Source organism: Ammospiza nelsoni, chromosome 3, assembly GCF_027579445.1.
Source record: "Ammospiza nelsoni isolate bAmmNel1 chromosome 3, bAmmNel1.pri, whole genome shotgun sequence".
In the NCBI taxonomy this organism is placed as follows: domain Eukaryota; kingdom Metazoa; phylum Chordata; class Aves; order Passeriformes; family Passerellidae; genus Ammospiza; species Ammospiza nelsoni.
In genome coordinates, this window is record NC_080635.1 from 51,319,952 (window position 1) to 51,339,689 (window position 19,738).

Genomic DNA, 19,738 nt, shown 5'->3' on the forward strand with positions numbered 1-19,738 from the left:
TTTAACAGTCCAAAACAGAGAACAGGAAAAAATACTAGAATGAGTGGGTAAAGTTCACAAAAAAGCTAACAACCATCAGTATTCTTTTAAATCTAAAGCAGGCAAATATTTTTATTTTGTAAAGGACTGATAAATATTTTCATTTTGCAATGGACTGGTAAACATGCCTGCAAGAGAACAATAAATGTTTCAAGGTCAAGGAACTGCACAAATGTATTAAACCAGTAATAAGTACAGAGGGCACATAGGCTATCTGCTGAGCCATGCAGGAGACAATAACACTGGCTGTCAAGACTTCCCTATTAAATGGTAACAAAAAGCACCTAGTAAGAGACAGTGAAAATCAATTAACTGGGGAAATGGCAAGAGAACTCAAATATGGCTGTCAAACACTTCTCTATTCAGACATACAAAATCAAGCTTTCTTCAAGTCTAAAAAGCAGAAATGTCAGGTTAATCAAATAAAAAAATAAAATATTCTTTTAAATAAGGTTAACTTTGCAAGGTATCAAGTACCTGCAGTTCCTGTTGAAACAAAAAGGGACTTGAACAAGTTGGCTCTTTGCAGGGTAACCCCCTTTGTTAAACAGCCAGTGTAAAGAAAAATCTAGGTTAACCGTTTCCAGAACATGAACATTATACTGTTATTTTAAACTTTATGTCTGGCCCAGGGACAGACATTCTGCAGGCCTCCTTGCTGGCTGCATGTCTTTGCTCTCATGGCTGCACTGACACAACACAATGCCTTGCAGACAGACTGCATAGGTACAGCCCCAGCAAAGGTACTATGGGTAAAAACTGGGGCTTAAAAACATGCTGAACACTTCTGCAAGCAAGCACTTTTATAACTGGAGGAGTCCTTGTGAGTGCCCTGTTCCCCATTTCCCTTTTCTGCCCTCAGCACCTTTTCCAGCTTCTCACAAGCAGCCACAACCCTGGAAACGACAGTGTGCAACAACAAAAGAAATCACCAAATGAAACACCTGTGATGTACTTTTTTCTTCACAAATGGACTAATTCAGGACTTCGTGAAATTGAAGGTATCATTTTGGAAACACTCCAAAGACTAAACAGATAGGCCAAGACATACTTTTCTGTTTTAGAGTGCTCTGTCAGATAACACATTTACTTATGGTCTTCACAGCAAAGTAATTTTCCCCTGTCCCCTCATTTGAGAGGAAAACACCACTAATGTTCTACATGTGATACAGAAAAACAAGTAATTCTTGCAAAGCCTGCAATTTGGATATGTTTGCAAAGACTGGCAAAAAGTACTGTTGTTTTAGGACAGTCTGTGTCAGTAGCAGTGTCTTACCTCTCAGCACTGACTTGAGGTTCAGCTTGGCTTGTCTGTGCAGGTCCTCCACACAAGGTGGTCTTGAGGAGGGTAGGAATACATTTTCCTGCTGGTGCCACGGAGCAGTGTAGTGCACAGTCCATCTACTCTCTTCATCTAGGTTGGAAACAGCTGCAGAGAGACACAATAATAAGAAAATGAGATGTTATTGCAGATAGCTCTATCACAAAATCCCATATGTAAGTTTGCCCCATGTCATCTAAAAATGAAAGAAGTGTTGTTTGCCACCACAGAGCCATCAAAACACTCCTTAGAACCTCACTTCCATGACAGCTAAAAAGCCCTTCCTTAAATTTCTAGTCTAAAAATTAGTTCTGTAGGAAACACCGTTTGCTCTTCCCATTTTTATACTTGCTGTTTTATTCACTCTAAACTTGAAACTCTGTTTTCCCCCCCTCTAGCTCCCACTCTTCAAAAAGGAATCAGTTTTCCACTCCCTGATCATGGCAGGTGCTGTGCAGTGCAGAATAGCTTGGCTCAAAGGTGCCCCTGGGAATATGACAGCCTTCATGAAAGATGACAACAGGTTCATTTTTATTGGGAAACAACCTTGTCTGACCTCCTGCTTCCTCACACCAGAAACAAGATTCCAATGAAGCAAATAAATTTGCTATGTTCCTTTGTCCTAAGTGGAAAGCAGATATAAACAAAAGCAACTCTGTGGACAAATACAGCTCAGAGCACAACAGCACCGAAGAGGGCTATCTCTGGCCACCTCTTTGCACTCAATACAAACGTGAAAATAAAACACAGACCTTGTTCAAGGTCAGAAAATCTAGCAATGAAACAGCCAAAGCACACACTGCCAAGATTTGTTTATCATTTATGCTTCCCAAGAGAGAGCCACTGCATTTTGTTTCAAGTTTATCATCAATAAAAACTTAAGCAGTTGAATAGCCTTATCCCTCTACCCTGCTGTAAACAGAAAAAGGGCAGGTGAGGGTCATATTTTATGATCCCCCAGGCACCCTTTGGCCTTCAGTCAGCATGCTGCACATCCTTCCTTTTTAGCTCTCCAAAGCAGAAAAAGCCACTACAGATGTGCTGCCTTCCAAGCACCTGCCCTGCTGCCACAGCTCCATTGCCCCCAGCCTGGCTGTGAGCTCTGCATCTCCCCTATGCCCCCTTTGCTGCTGCACTGCCTGGGGCATCACTTTGTGGTTTGTCTGATGCCCTTGCGGTAGCAGAGGTGGCATGTAAAACTGAGAAGCACAAAGAATGCAACAGCCTCCTGTCATCTGAAAAATTACTCTTTCCTTAACATTACTGTGCATCTGCTGGGATCATTTCAGATGGAAACAACTGGGATTCATAAGGAAAATAAGCTATGCCTCTCACTTCAAAACAGCTACAGCCTAATGCTCAATGCCTGTTCTTTCCTAAAAGGACTTGAGGTGGAGGGGGAGGTTCTTAACTGCTTCCCCTCTTAGTTTCAGACCTCGAAATGTCTGAAAATGGGTATCCTCATGTCTGTGTCCTGGTCCTGCATCCCACCCCCTTCTCCCAAGACATACTGATTGGAACAAGGCAGATACACATTCAGTCCGTGCCCACTCTCCCCGTTCTTGTTCACCAGCGGTGAAACCCAAACTACAAAAAACGGAGAAGTCATCACCTACCTGGTTAGAGCATCAATCACCCCCATCTAACAGAAAACGCGACACTTAAAGTCAGTGAAAGACGCCCACGCCATTCCCTGGCTGAACCGGCGGGTGGGGAATGGGTAAGGCTGGAGGAGGAAGAGGAGGAGGGAAACACCTGCCGCCAAACCCACTGTCTGGCTGCAGCCCCGCCGCAGCAAAATTAAGGTTTACTGCTCGTCAGATCGATAATGGTCATCAAAACTAGTCAAGAGAAGTGGTGTGCACATTTGCCAGCCTCTCTCTCTAGTGTGATTTGTCTGTCCTTCGTGACTTAAAGGAAGATCAACATGATTTTAAAAGCCACCCTGAAACCAGAACATCTTTAAAGACAAACCCTGGCTCAGAACAAACTTTACACAGATACCTCAGTGATACAAGCCGATAGCTGCATAAGCAGAGACAGATGTCTGACAAACCATGAGGACACCAGGACACACCGGCACACCCTGCCTTGTCACCGAGCTGCCCACTGCACAACGAGAACTTTGGCTCCTTCAGTGTCACCGTGACAAAGCACTTCCAAAGCCACTGTGTCCCAAAGCAGAGGTCCCAAAGACCCTCACAAGGCTGCCTCCATTCACTCCACAACGATAAACGATTAAAAGAGTGAGAAAAGCTTAAAAGGAAGCTGCAGGAAGGAGAAGTGAAGCCGCCGGGACCTGCGCTTTCCTTCAGAACTGGGCTGCCTCCTGAAAGCACAGGGAGCACACAAAACTATACTTACTCTTTCTCTTGAAAAGTTTCATGAGAGATTTAAGCTTTGTGCTGATGAAAACCACCATTTTCAAGGTGCTGAATTGCTATCCTGAAGTTGAAATCCCATAGAAAGGAGGAGTTGCAGAAAGGGGATTGCCAGACTTGAACCTGTTCAAACTCTGCACACCAAATTTCTCTTCTCCACGTTTCTCCCCTCCGCCTCTTTTTTTGTCCTGGAATCACTTTAAATATGTCTAGATCTTTCTGGTAAACGAAATAATTTACAATTCTTTAGCCTGAGTTTCTCCTCCTCGGATGTGCGCTGGAAACAGCCACTTCCAACAAACAGAACAGGAGAAAAAAGCACCCCAGCTGTTATTCTCCTTTGCGCAGGACGAAAAAGGTTTGCTTGCTGTCCACAGCAGTTACTCCTCTCTTGTTCCCCTCCTTTCCTGCGCTCTCCAAGCCAGGCTGCTCCAGGAAGTCCCGAGCCGGCAGGTGTCTGCTCTCCGTCCCACGTCCCCAGCCGGCTGTGCCGCCGGAGCAGCGGGAGCTCCGGGCACCTTCCCTGCCCCTGCCCCCGCCCCTCCCGCCGCACCTCCCCGGCGGCCCCGGCCTCCTTCCAGTTGCAAATGAGTGCTGCATTTTCGTGCAAATCAGGATGCTCAGCTTTCCCACCGCTCCCATCCCTCCCCCATCTCCCCCCACCACCCCCTTTTTTATTTTCACCCTCTTGCTCCCACTGTATTAAGGATCCAGAGCTGCGCCTTAGCTGGCTGCAACACGCAGCCCCGGCTCTGCACTGCCTCCCCTTCCAGTCCCACTGCTCCCCCGCAGCCACTGCCATTGCCTGAGACATCAGCACACTCATTTTACATATTGAATTTTAGTCAGTTGCACTCCTAATTTATTCTTATTAGCGTCATCTCAGACCAGATACATAGAAAACAAAATCGAGTTATTTCTGGCTAATAGAGATTCTGTTATTCATCAAACGAAACTTGTGCACGGAGATGAAACAGCCCAGCTTTTTGAGATGAGCATTTTATCCTCATGTCTTAAAAAAATACATCTGTACAGAGGTCCACAGCCATCCTTCCTAGGAATGAACTGCAATTTTGCAGATGTTAAAGAGAAAATTCTAAGCACCAAATGAATGTGCTCAGCAGGGCATGCCCTTCGCACAATGTTCAGGCTCAAGAAGCAAGCCCTCCCTCACAAAGCAAGCTTAGGAAACCCCCTCGAGTTAACAATGAAAAGGATTTTTTCCTCAGGAAAAAGAGAAATGCCAGCAGCGGGGGGCTCAGGCTGACCCCAAAGCTGCAGCAGGCTCCAGCCTCTGGAGTACAGCATGTAAAAAGCAGATGCTCCACAGGAACTCCTTAGTTTCACCAAACAGTTGAGACCCAGCGAAGAACAGACTGTAAATGAAATCAGTTCATCACTGTCTGAACACAGTACTATCAACATTTTATCAGGATTTTCCAAATCCAGAGATTTTGCAACTGCAACATGGGCTTGACATCAAAACTACCATGAGCAGCAGGTCTCTCCAGCAGCTGCTGGTCCAAGAGGCATTTTGACTGGCTCAGCTCTGCCAAAGGGACAGAAGACCATGGTGCCATGGTAGCAATGGCAGGGAAGCCATCTCTGCTTTTTACATTGATTTCCATCAAGTACTGTACACAAAAAATGACTCTGGTATGGAACTCTGATAACAAGGTAACTATTTAGTGCTGGTCTTGAAATAAATATACAGTAATATCCCTGTCAGACATTTGCCATTCACAAACCATAAATGCATGCTTGCTGGACACACACTGAAAGTGAATTCAGAGTGATTCCATTTCTAACTCCAGCTACATTGCCATCTGAAGGCAAACCAAGGAGATGGTGAGTCCATTTCCAGCGTGGTGTTGATCTTTTTTAGGATGAAGGAAGTGCCTCTTCCTACACGTGCCAGTTCCTTAGCACGTAGGAAGCAGAGCACAGGGAGAGTTTCAAGCATAAAATGATGGAGTCTGGGCTGCTGAAGTGAGACAGTCTCTTCCAAAGGTCTTTATGGAACCTCAGAGGTTCCATAAAGCCCTCGGAAGCAAGACTTTGTTATCTTTTCATGGTCAAGCCACTGTGAATCATCAACATGATCCTGGGTACTTTGGGCGGCTTGGAATCCTTTTCATTTCACCCCGGGCTACAATGTGTGCCAAGTGCAGTGTGCTTTTTGTTACTGGGTCCTCAACCCACCCTGGAGCATTTCTCCTGCCTTAGAACAAGCACTTGACCACTGTCCTCTGCCCCGGATCTCAGCACGGAGGCAGACATTCAAACCCAGCAACAAACAATACCTTAATTGATGTCTGCCTTTCATCCCCCTCCCCACCCCGACCTTGCTTCCACCTACCCTCAGGTCATGCTGTTAAAGAGGTCAGACATCAAAAATGGCTATCATGAGGGACTACCCCAAAGAAAACACCCTCTGGCTACTCCTATCTGCACCTCCGAGACTCTACACTAGTCCAACAACAAACAAAACCTCTTCTCCACCTGAGACAAACCCACTGACTTCCATAGAATTCATCACATTGTCTCAACCCAGCTTTTCGTAAAGGCTTTTCATTTCTCAAGAAACTCTCATCTAATAGCAATTCTCTGAGAACTCAAAGCATGAATTGCCTGCACTCCTCTGCACTTAGCTTCCCTACAGTGAAAAGAGAAGGAAAAGATGGAGCAGTTTGAGAAAATTTATATTGTAGCCACTACGCAAACAAATAAAGGACTTCAGCCTCAAACACTGCCAATCCAGAAGACAAACTCACAAGAATCCCCACCAAACAACAAGAACAAAAAACCCCTCCTAAAATTAACTTGACAGAATAAAATTTAAAAGCTTGTTAAAGCTAGATAAACCCAGCATGAGCAGTAGGTGTGCACACTGATATCAGTTCTTTACATGCAAATGACTCAGAGACAAGTAGAAGACTGGAGAGACCTTGCTCTGTGACACACTTGCTACTCCACCTTGGACAAGTTAATATTAACCCACCGCCTGAGTTAGCACATCCTTAGAAGCAAGGATCACATAAGGATCACAGAGATACAGAGCAATCGGGAGTATCACAAGGAACACAGAAAATATGGAGAAGATGTTCAGTAAATGTTAATTTTCACTTCACATTGGATGGGACTGGTCACAAAGTCTGGCTCAGAATAATCTTCCTAAAAAGTCAGGGACTAGAGCAAAGAAACTGAGAGGCACAAGTTGCAGTGTCAAACAATATCCTCAAAATCACAACTGTGCAATGAACTCATTAGCAAAACGCTTTTTTTAGTCCAACTATAATAGTTTTTAATCCCTGAGTGGTTAAACTGATTCTAATTTTCTAGTAGAGGCAACATACATGCAGAAGAGGAGTGGCTGCTTGCATGTGGCATGCCTGAAACGCTGCTGTAGCCATTCCTTCACTCCCCTCCCTGCTCCATCCCCTCTTTAGAGGGGCTTTCCAGCTGACCTGCTCCACAACAGCCATCTGGGACAGCCACCTCTCCACATTCACAGCAGCATAAAACGTCGGCGCCAGTGAAACAATCTGGAAATATTCAGCTTCCACTGAAATATTTCCAGCCAGGCCCTGGGGGAGAGGGGCTCTTGTGTCTAGCCCCCATTCACAACCCAGTGCCCCGAACCTTAGCACCAGTGCACAAAATCCACTGAAAAAGCTGAAGCTTTCTAAAAAGGCAAATGTTGAAAAGTGACATTCTTGAGTCTTCGTAACCACAGCCAGAGCAGCTGCGGGGCAGCAGCCCCAGGGGCAGCTGTCCACAGGGACACTGGAATCACTGAGAATCAGCATTCTCTTTCTAATCACCAGCCCATGCATATAAGTGCAGTACAAAATTTAGGAAGTACTTAAGTTTAAAAAACCCAAATAAAACATAAGAGTAGCTAAAGTAATGCTTTCCAGCTCCCTCCCACAAATGAAAACAAATTTTATCACTTTATTTTCATGAAGGAGAGGTAAGCCCAACACATGATAGATCAAGTTCACTAAGGGAATGATGCATCAAACTACTAAAATGTACCATCATCTCAAAACCTAAACTTCAAATTGCAGGCCTTAGCAACTTTATCTGGACAATGGAAAAATCCTCCATTAAACAACTCTGTAGCATTTATGACATTTTAAGAGGAAAGAAATAGTAAAACTGTGCAACTGAGCTGGGTACTAACTGCATTGTGAGAGCTCTTCCAGTGAGTCTCTGTTCAATGCACAAAAGGGAAAGTGGAAACGCTGGCAAGCAGATGTACTCAAAACAATTAAATCGATGCCTTTGCTTTTACAGACACGTCACTCGGTCGCTGTAAATAAGTTTCCACTGTGCCATCCTACAGCAGCTCGCAGGGAAGAAGCTGTTGAAGGGCAGTTGTTCCAGCAGGTCTGCAGGAATGTGTCTGGGTAGGACATGCTCGGGATTGCTCCCTGCCGCCGCCAGCCACCCACTCTGAGCAGCTGTGGCGTCCAGAGGGGGGCAGCTATGGACACCCCCTCCCCAGGCTGCACAGAGCACCCAGGCATCTGCAGGGCAAGCCTGAAACTGAGGAGGACTATTAAACTCCTTCCTGCAGGCCACAAGGCTCCTGCCTGCCTCAGACCAAGACCACCCAGCTTTGAAATGTGCACTTTTACTTCTAAGTGAGACTTCTGTCATGAAGAAACAGCAGAAAGGCCAAATGCCTCAGGTATTTTCAAAACTCACACCCAAGCTTCGTGCCTGTTCTGGCCACCTTCACCCATGCTGTTAACCATTTGCTGGTGCCTAAATGGACTCCTTGCAGAGCGCAGGAGTCAGTAATATGGTCAGAACGGGTTTCTCCCTCCCTGAGATGCCATCCCGGCAGGCCCTCTCCCGGCATCTTTCAGGAGAACAAAAGTGCTCCCTCCACAAAGGCCGTCCCAGGCGGCACCGCATTCACGGCCCTCCAGTCTCGGCTCCCCTCGCTCACAATGGCCCCTTTCAAGGCAACCTCAGCCCTGGGGAAGCGCGATCCTGCCCCGGCTACTGGGAAATTACAATCCATTAAACCTGCGATCAGGAGGAAGAGGAGGAGAAGAATGCACAGGGAACAGGAACAAAGCAGAAAAATTATTTTATCCTAAAGCCACCACAACAGCACACCAATAAGGACCCGTGCCCCAGTGCAGGGGCAGGGGAGCCAGGGCTGAGCCTGGGCCTGTGCAGCCTATTAGGGAGCAGACATTGCTGGAAAAGAGGGTACCCGGCTGTGCCCTCCTTTATCCAAGATCATAAAGGATTATGCCTGCAGGCTCTGGGAAAGGGGCTGCCCGGCGGGGGCACAGGGAAGAGGGAGCAAGATGAGAAGGAGAAGCAACACAACCTAAGCCAGAGAGGACAGAAAAGCAGCAGACTGATTGATCTGATGATCCTATTTAGGTCACAGCACAATAAAGCTAATTCATTCCTTTAACAATTCAAAACATCTTTCCACAGGATCCTCTATCATGCAAACACATCGGCAGAGAGAAAAGGCAGCATTTGGGCAGGGCTGCCGCAGACAAAGCAGCAGTTTCTTTTGGTTGGAGCATCTCCCCACACAGTGATGGCACTCGAGAGAACAGAAAACGTTTTGTGCATGTGGAATTTTGTTTTGTTTTAAATTGCAGGGCACAAAACTTTTCCCTATGGCCCCAGTTAAGGCAACTTGATGAGAACTTCTCTCATTCCCCAGGGAATAATACCCTTTCAGGATGTTACCAGGACATATTCTCAATTTAAATACCAAATCCACCTGTGCTATGGCTTATCCTAAAGAACTGATCAAAACTGGCTGAGGCAAGCAAATTAGTCTACAAAATCCTGACTCTTACTTGCCCTAATAATGCATAACAGTGAAAATAATTCTCTTCTGATTTAGTGATGGAAAAAATACCAGGCAGAGAAGCTTGCAAGTCTTCTCATTCGAATCATCCTATAGGACAAGGAGCAAAACCAACAAAACCAGACAGCAAAAATTCCATTTCTGAACTTCTGTCCCAAACAATCTCCCAGTAATTCCATCTTTGGCAGCTGTGTTCTTGGGCATCCACACTAATACCTAACAGACATCTCCAACTAATCTCAGTCTGCATTCTCCTTATGGGTTTTCTGAAGGGGACATACTCTCCACTCATTCCACTTATTTAAAGGTCACAAGAAAGAATTTTTGTAGCCTATCTTGGCCTCCCTGCCCAACACTGCTCTTTGGCATGCTTTTATTTATATATGGATTATCCCTTTAGTATAAAGGGTTACAAATTCTTCCCTTTTTTTGGCTTTCTGCTGACTCTCAATAAATTCTGGGTGGGTCTCATTTAAGCTTGGAGGCACACTGTCTTAAAATTAGGCCTGTACATTCTCTACTTTCCTAATAACTATTATAACCTATAAATGAGAAAAGTTAAGCTCCTTGGAAAATACCAACCTGCACAGAATCATACAACTGCTCATGCTAAAATCAAGCATCAAGCACTCATTTACTGCCTTCCACAGCAACTTGAAAAAAAGTTTTGTTCATTAGAAACTTTCAAAAATGTTATCTGCACAACACAATACTAAAATGATGAATAAAAGTAAAAGCTCACAACTAATAAATAGACATTTGCTATTGCTCCTAAAGCCCTAAGATTTCTGACAAAATCTAAAAACCCAGGTGTGTTCCAATTAAAGACACAAGCTGCCCTGAAATAAGTCTCCATACCAACGTAAGGGATGGAGTTCCTGTAACAGTGAGCTAATAATAATTGCTGCTGGATTCAGCAACGTGTAAAGAAACAACTGCACCAAAATCTGTACCACAGAATCTCCAGAGATTGTCTTTGGCTGACCATGGGCATATGGACCTCAGATGTGATCAAACACCAAAAGATTTCAAAAATTATTTTTAAAATTGTATTTGTGTGGTCAGCATCTTCTTATCAGAAGTCCTTAATAAAACCAAATGAAAGGACTAATACTGTTAGTTGGTTGAACTTTCAAAATTTCTAATGTGAATACCAACATAAGCTTTTACTAACACTGGCTTGATTAAAAGTTTCAGAGATCTGTTATTAATCATACACAATCTAGAGGCCCAAACCCCATTACATGCCATGGTGGATCAGCACTAATTACTGAATAATAGTTGTGCTTCTTTGAGTAGCTAGCAAAATGCATCTAACAGTTTAAGTGATGCTAAAGTGATAAAGGTGCCTTGCCACCAAGCATCTTCAGGAAGCACTAATGAGCACATTGTCTATTGTGTATTTTAGTATTGTGGTAATGGTTTCTATAAATAAGTATGTGTGGGCAACAGGCAAACAACAGAAATCACAATGTTCCTCATCAAAATGTATTTCACAAAATATTTAAAAATGCAGATTCTCTCCCCTCCCACTTTCTGTCTTAATTTCTGCCTCCATTTCCTGCCAGACAGAAAAGGAGTAGATCCCTTGCTTTTCCTGCAGGATCCCCACTGCAGATACCTACATTTCTTCTTGTTATAGAGAAACTATTTATTCCTTGCTGTGTTAATCCTTGTGTGCTTCATAAAACCAACCAAACAGAAAAACTGCAACACAGCAAGGGGTTTAACATACGCTATTTAAAATGAAAGACCATTCTTAAATGCAAAAATATCTCTTTTGGTATCTTTGGTTTCCCCACTAAGCACAAAACATAAAGTGCAGTAAAGTTTGCATTTTGTCGGAAGAGCTGAAGTAGAAGTTGAAGAAATGTAAATATAAAACTTGAGACAGCTAAGGCTAGTTTTAAAATTATTTCTCTGAGTACACTCATTATTTGTATCTGCAAACCTCTGAAAGTGGGCAGCTATAGCACCATCACTGCCTCTTCAGCTCTGAACAGACCTCAGGCTCTGTAACCTGACATCAGGTCTTCAGAGGAACTTGCTCCCAGTGGTGAACTCTCATGCAAAGACAACTGAAGTGCAAGCATGCATCCACATTTCAGATCAGCACCACTTAAACTGAAACTACCAATTTATTTTTGGAAGAGCTTCTGAATGTATCATCCCACTAATAAGAGGTACACTACAAATCAGATTTACAACACTTAGCTGGAGACAATACAGAAATACAGAGGCAATTATGCAGACCCTAAAAATAAATTTCTGTGTAGCAATACCATGGGTTTTCCCACACAGAAAATAAGGTAAGTTTCGTTCCTGAAACTTTCCAGTAGCTGAAGACAAAGAAATATCAGTAGTCAACTACTACTAAGCAACCCTGCCACCCCAAGATAATTGATAAAACTACAGTGTATCCCAGCAGCTGCATTTTAACACTGTGCACAATATTCCAAATGCAACTATGAGGTAAAGATTGATTCAGAAGACTGTTAATTACTGACTTATGTGCTACTACAGAATTAAAACAGGAGAGTATTTTTCATTATTAGTCAGTCAGAAGAGAGAAGAAGCATGGTATTAGAAATCTGGAAGAATCAGGTGTGAAATTTTACACCAGCTCCAGGGAAGGCTGACCCTTGGAGCAGAAGATTCCATTTAAATGTAAAGGAGAGAGGAGATCATGGTCAATGTGAGTAAATCTTCAGGAAAACCAGTCAATAGAACCACAGCAGTATTTTCCCAAAATCGGAATTCAATGTGCATGAAAAGGCAATTCCTTTTTCCCATCCTGATGGATAATGACACAAGTAGTCTTTGGCACCCATTTAGGATGCTTTGATGCAGCATTAAAAAGCTTCAATCCCAATTCACCATACACAAAAGCACCACTTAACAGGATATCCCTGCTTTGCCACCCTGCAAGGAATTGTCTAAGCTGATGCACACCAGAACTCAATTTACATCTTTGTTTTTCAATTATGGCTGGTTTGAAGAACATACTTGAAACTACAGCCATTAAAAGTACCCGACACAATCCACAATGTCTAATATTCTGTACAGAGCCCACACCCAGCTCCAGGAAGCAATAAATGAAAACACTGCATTCTTATAAGGCATTGAAAATGCTCCTTTTAAAATCAGGGTAATTAGCATCTTTCTTCTCTTTGGATTAATCAAACCTATCAGGAAAAGGTTAGCATTGTACACAGGAAAAAAAAAACCTCCTCACCTTCAACTACTGGACATAAAGGAGTGTCTTTTCCCTTGATGTTATTAATTATTTACCCTAACACTGCCACCAGCATCTGCTTGGGGACCTGCTTGCTCCCCCCAAACAGCAGCCCGCTGTTCCTGGTCTAGCCATAGCATCGTGTTTGTGGCAATAGCATCGTGTCTCACAAACAGAAGGAGGCCCAGGTTAAAAGACACCAAGAACAACTTAGAGGGATCATTCATGAGGTGTGCCAAACCTATTCGGAAGATGCTACCCAGCTCCAAGTTTAATTAGCCCTTCCTGGAATACATCACAAAACCACACAGAAATGGTTTTATAAACTTCTCTTGATGCCTTTGAGCAATGACAAATGTGCTCTGCAACCCTTGTATGGGTAACTTCACTGTTCTTAAATTCCTTGTCAAACCACAAAAAGGACAATGAACAAATGACAGCATTAAACCAGAGCAGGAAAAGCTGCCCCATAGTCACTGTGGCTCAAATCAGAAACCAGTCACACAGGGGATGAGACCTTTGGGATGAGAGCACATGGCCACTGACCCCACACAGAGCAGCTAGCTGAGCACTGCCACGGAAAAGACATCGCAGATAACTTGTCTTTCAACCATGGCATTTACAAGATTTTGTATCTTCTCCAGCAACACCAGTTTGTGCTCAGCTGGTAATCCAGTCAGTCCCCAGTACACTGAGATAGAGTTTCCAAGCACATGCCACGAGCTGCAGCCTAACAGCCACAAGCAGAGCATTGGGGAATTCAGCCTTTAAATTAGTAATGGCCAGGCCCCAGCCTGCCTGCCCGAGTGGAGAAGACCCAGGGAGGCTGATTAAGCACCCTTATGCTGGGACTGGAGAGCTGGCATTGTGGGGTTTCACATTTATTCTCTTCCAATGACTCCAAGTCAGAACTGGTCATGTCACACATCAGGCACTGTTTCTGTAACTGCTGTAATGGCAGGCACTGCTTGCAATCCAAAATTCAAGCTGTGCCTTTCCAATCATGCTTTATCTCTATAATCCAGACTCCATACTGCCCTGTATTACAGCACCAATTGAGACGTAATTGCAATGAGCCACCTAAAGTGTTTTTCTATTTTTCTTATTAAAAAAAAACCCACAACAACCCCTCTACCTCAATTTCTGCTTAGACATAAGAATGTCACCATTATTGTTGGTTTGCACTGCATGTTCTTAGAACAGATCAGATCCCAATCTACCTCTCAACTGCTTATTAGCAATTCCTTAACTGTGCAACTCCTTGTGTCTCCTTTTGTGCCTTCCAATACAGTCTGAAAAATGCTTTCCAGGGAGGTTTTTTTGGAACAATATGTCAATTAAAACAAAGGCTCTGACCCTCTCCCTTTCCTTTTAACCAGCCAATCTCTCTCCATCCTAGCTCTTCTGAGAGATAGAGGAAATGCAAGCAAAATGCCATCTGTTGGCAATGAGGTGGGACTAAACCTTTAACATTGAAATATTCATTTTAGAAAAGCCAAGCAAAAATATTTAATTGACTCACAAGACTGAGTTCTCTAAGTTACTGTGGATTCCAGGTCCAGTTGTGAACTTTATTTCACAGGAGACATATTTCTATTTGATCTGCCATTATCTCCTTACTTCTTTTCTAAGAAAGCAGAGTTGCCCTTGGGCCTTCCTCCTACCAAATCTCCTGCTCCTCTGTCTTACAAATTCTAACATGGGTCTTTCCATTATGAAGAGAAATGAAGGGGACAGCAGAGAAATTAACTCAAGGCAGACCTTGAGGACTTTTTTTAGGTTTCAGTCCAGCAAGCTTTCTCTGCATGTATCATATAATTTGTCCCTACTGCATGTACTCGCCCGCAGGACAGTGCTGCTCGGAGGCAGGAGACAGCAACCCCACAGCCCTGCTGAAGGAGATGCTCTACAGACCGTGATAATGTCAGTCTGGGGGTGACAGGACAGAAATCACTTCATGTCTACTCCAGCCTGCACCTGCTGCCCGACAGAACTGCTGGGCATCTGCTGAGAGGGGCTGCTGCCTCCACACAGCAAAAAGAGGAAGAAAAAAAAAAAAAAGAAATTGAGGGTATTTTTCTCAAGTCTCACTTTCAAGAAGATAAATTAAATATCATTAAATATCCTACTAGGTAATCTGATGCCAGATAAATGCAGTGGGCCAGGCCATTTGCTATTTGCTGTAGGTTATTTTACACCAGTTAATCCACCTATGCCAAGGTTTTTATTTTTCATTCTACGAAATCCAGTTCTATTCAAGACTTACTACCATTATCTAAAAAGACTACATACTTGAAGAAAAATTGCATAAAATATAAACCTAGCAAGTTTTGTACTCCTCTTGGATCTTCCAGCCTTGCTCCTATGAGAAGTGATTCCAGTCAGTGCAGGTGCATCCATCAGCACAGCAGGCAGACAAAGCCAGGCAGCCACGTGCCAGCAGGCCTGCCTTCTGCAAATTACCAAACAAATTCAATACCAACTTGCACAGCAGCATTTTCACAAATATGCAGTCACCATGCAAGACGCAATCCTTTCTACTCAAATCCCTCTCACTTTTAAATACAGTAATTTAGATGGGTGAAAAAAAACCCCAGATATTTGTAAAAATCAGATCACATCAACAAGCTCCAGGCACCCTGTCATTCTAAGATTTGTCCCCTGCAGACACTACTCTGCCAGTTCATTTTCTCTTTTCCATCAGTAAGTAGCCTTCACTCTACTCCACTGTCTCCCATATGGTTAACATGAATGTGGCAATTAATATGCAATTAATAAAATGGTGTGATCAACTGCTTTTGTTCACAGCAGCAGCTGGCCTGCATGTTAGAGTGTAATTAGACAAATTAAGACGTAACGCTTTTGTTTGCGGATGGACTGACAGCATCGCTCATGCTTAAATGTCACTAAGCCTATTGGCATTTGGCATTATTTTAGATGTGTTTTTTTTTTTTATTAACACTACAAGGTATGAATAAAACAGATTTATATGCTACCAGCTCCAATGCCAGCAAAGTGCAAGTCTGCTTTCCCTCGGAGATGTTTGCACAGGCAACTGAGAGCAGAGGACAGAAGTGATGTATTTCAGAGAATGAGCCCCTTTTAACTATCACAGCCCATGGGATGGAGCACGTGGCTCTGGACAGGTGAAAAAAGCAGAGCTGATAACTAAGCAGAGGTTTGAAAATCTTGAAAATCAAGCAACACAGGCATTTGCCAATGATGGGTTATTGGATTAGGGCAGGGAAACAATAGAGGGCTAAAAATCTGTTGTAATCTATCAGACTTTTAATAACCATTTCCTTTCAAGGATGCCCTTTCTGTGGGGTTTCACATTCTCCTTACCATGTTTCCACAATAATCTGATCTGATTTTCTTACAGCACTCAAAACCATTTACTGACTTCACAAGCAACTTGCAGTAAGACCTGGAAACATATTGTACCCAGCATCCATAAACCCCAGAAGCTTTCATCAAATTTAGCACTGAAGAACCTACTCAGTGTACCATTAACCACTATCCCCAGCTATGGGCTTTACAATCTTACTTGTTTCACATGTGAATTTGCATTTATGTTGCTCTACCTCCTTAACTACAGCAAATGCTCCCTTGCCCCAATCATAAAAAACACTACCCAAAATATGTCTCTGAGCTCTCTATTTTTTCACACTCCTCCAGATGCACTTGAGGGGTGTTAATGAGCTCCATACCGAAACCCCAGTGCCTCTTCCTTGTGTTCCTGAGTACCACAGACAGCTTCTTCACTGCTCACAGACAGAGAGGAATGAAATGTCCACCACCAGCACCTCCTTGCAACAGCAAGCTCAGGTTCACACCTAACAGTGAGCAGTCAGGCTAGTCAAGTGTTTTCTTTCAGCCAGGAAACTCAAGAAGATCTTCATATTCACCTTAGTGATTCACTTGAGTGTTTTACAACAACCCAACATTAACATCTTTTGAACCATCATATTCCAAGTTGTTCTTCCTCCCTCCCTTCATCCACATCACTCTTGCATTTGAAGCATGAAAAGGCACAGGAGACCAAGTGGACCTCCATGGCCCATCCAGAAGAGGACGGGCAGGGAGGCTTGTTTTCTATGGAACATGCAGAGAATGTGGGTAAGAAATGCAATACTCATATAGAAACACACACCAGAAGAGCTGTTATTTATCCAAGACCTGAAGTAATTTTGTCCAAATGGAGAAGTTCCCCTGCTTTGCAACATTACCGTGGTTTGTTTCAGCCAAATGAACAAAACCTCCAAAAAATCTCAGCCATAAGACAAGACATTAAAAACACATACAGAAAAGGAAGGAGGAAGAGGGGAATTCCCCCATTTTTTAGACATGTAATAAAAATTACATCAAATTTACTTTTTCTTTTCAAAACAAACCAGTTCCTGGCTTTTTCTGGTGTAATCCACTATGTCAGCTGTTATGGTATGAGCTGGATGCAGCAGATAAAACTGGGAATGAGGGTGGCCAGTCACTTGCACGAGGCTCTGTAAGTAGCTGTCCCAGCCATTCACCACAGAGACTGAGTCCTTGTGTCACTTAGGGCACGAAAGGCCACAAAGGCTTGCTCAGTGCTCCACACAGCCCAGAATTTGCAGAGATGGAAAGCAATTCAGCCTTTGTTTCACACTGTTATATGAGACAGCAAAGAATGAATCCTCCCAGTTTGCAAGGATTCTGGCATCTTTTTCTTTTTAGTATAACACCCTTATATAGGGAAATTTAAATCTCATAGCTATTGGAAGAGAAACCTGGAAAAAAAGCATAGCTAACAGTGGATAATGAAATACCCAACTTGGTTCACAATATCCTATTAATGTATAAATAGACCTAGTTATTATTTCAAATTTTATGTTTTTCACAAAATACAAATCATACAGACAATTCTCAGCTTTACAGATATGAATAAAGAAGAAGAAAGCATTCTTTCATGAGCTAGCAGGCAACAAAACACTGAGAAAAAATCCCAGTAACTGAAGCTACTTGTTTAACAAACATTAAAAGTAATCTGATATTGCCACTGGCTTGCTCCTGCATCTGTAAAAGACAGAAAAAACTCCCAACTCCTTATCAAAACTTTATCATCACAAAAAGCTGGCAAGAGCATACTACACCTTTAAACTTTGCAAATTTGATAAACTATCAAGTGGCAATGGGAACTACAAGAGGCAGGTGATGCTGTAACGAGGAGGAGGTGACAGCCTCCCAAAGCAGCAGTCACTGCCAGCAGTGTCTCACTGCCTCATGTTTCAATTCAGCAGGCATTTAAACCATACTAAACCAAGCCCCCGACATTTGTGCCAAACCTGGCCAGTGGAGTAACTCAGTTTAACGTTGTTGCAGGAAAACCAGTTATCAAACACTCAGCTCCACTGGAGTTTGTAACTGTGAATGAACATGTGACGGTGACAGCCCCAGCACCACTGTAATACTGCTTGTCTGGCAGGCAGACAGGCTGTTAAAGGATGTACTGCTGCACTCTGGCTGAATTTAATCCTACATTGTCTATTTGCACTCAGTCTGGCAGCAAAGAACAGCAGAAGAACAGCATCACAGATGCTGGAACAAGGCTGAGCTGGTAATGCAGAACTTTCACTTCACAACATAACTAATTTAACAGTTTTATCAGAATTAATCGCAACAGCTTAAAAAACCTTCAAACCCTAAAATGGTAACCTGGTTATTATGGCTGCTACATCACACCGTAAGTATTCTGATTATTGATTATTTGGCAGCAGGAGCACAAGGACTACTGCTGCAAACTACTGAGATCCCCTCAGTGAGGATGCCCCCCCAGCCCATGAAGAAGTTCAAATTATTTGACTGTATTATGTTTTCAAACAACCCTAACACTACTGGGAGCATTTTCTGTGGAGTGTATTAGCACTGTGAAAGCTCTCCAAGCGCAGTTCTCATGATGCTGGATAAGGACCCCAAAGGGAGGCCTTTATCAACAGAGATAAAGCCCAGCCAATAATCCCCTGCTGTGCTTTGCAGTTATCACTTGACCTGGTCCCAGAAAGCACTTCCACTCTTAAACAGTTTTGTTCCTTAAAATAAACATTAACAAGAGTTTAAAGTGACAGTCTCCCTAGTCAAAGAGAAATAGTACCTGCCCCACCCATAACACTTTTAACTGATGGCTTAATTACTCTGCTATTCTTTTGTTCCTATGGACTGGGAACCAGTAAGAAAGGAGCCAATGAGGCAGAGCTGGTGTCCCACAATCTACACACTTGTACTGTGCTGGGACACCACCATTGAAGCACCAGAGGTTCTGGGAAAAATCAGGCCAGAAAGCAGGGTGACTGATTTTTGTCATTCACTGTCTCAATGAAAAAATTTCATTGAAACTGTGAGGATTTGGAATTCAGAAAGAACAAATAAAATGGTCATACCAGATATCAGTAAAATTCAACATAAGGAATACCACAATAAACTTGGTCTAAAACATGTGAAAGTTCATTGCTAAGGACCAAAAACTGCATTAAATAGCTTTGTTAGATCACAAGTCAAATAATTAAACTGCTTATATAAGTGTTGTACTATAAATCAGTGAAATTACACACATGGACACAATTGTCAAATATCTTCTGGAAAGTTTTATAATTTTAATTCAGGCACATTTTAGAGAGAAGGGGAAGCTTTCCCTATGGACAGCTCAAAGAGAAAAATGAGGGAGGCTGCAGTGAGGGAGCAGGGATTTCTGAGTTCCTTGCCCATGCTCCTCAATCCCATTTCCACACTCTGGAGAAGCAGATTCAAACAGAGCAGTTGCTCACAATGCTCTGAGCAACCTCCGAGGGCACTGCGAGAACCAGCTCTGAAAGTCAGCTCACAACTTTGTAGGAATGAACTAACCTGTCATCCAGCAAGAGAAACAAACCCCAGAA

General features: G+C 43.2%; 1 protein-coding gene across 1 annotated transcript in view; it reads right to left on the bottom strand.

Moving 5' to 3' along the window:
• Positions 1-19,738, bottom strand: part of NHSL1 (NHS like 1) — a 175,432-nt gene that overhangs the window by 48,303 nt on the left and 107,391 nt on the right. Inside the window, exon 2 of the mRNA XM_059468959.1 lies at positions 1,316-1,468. Within this exon, the coding sequence (XP_059324942.1) occupies positions 1,316-1,468 (153 nt within the window). The remainder of the gene's footprint in view (positions 1-1,315; positions 1,469-19,738) is intronic.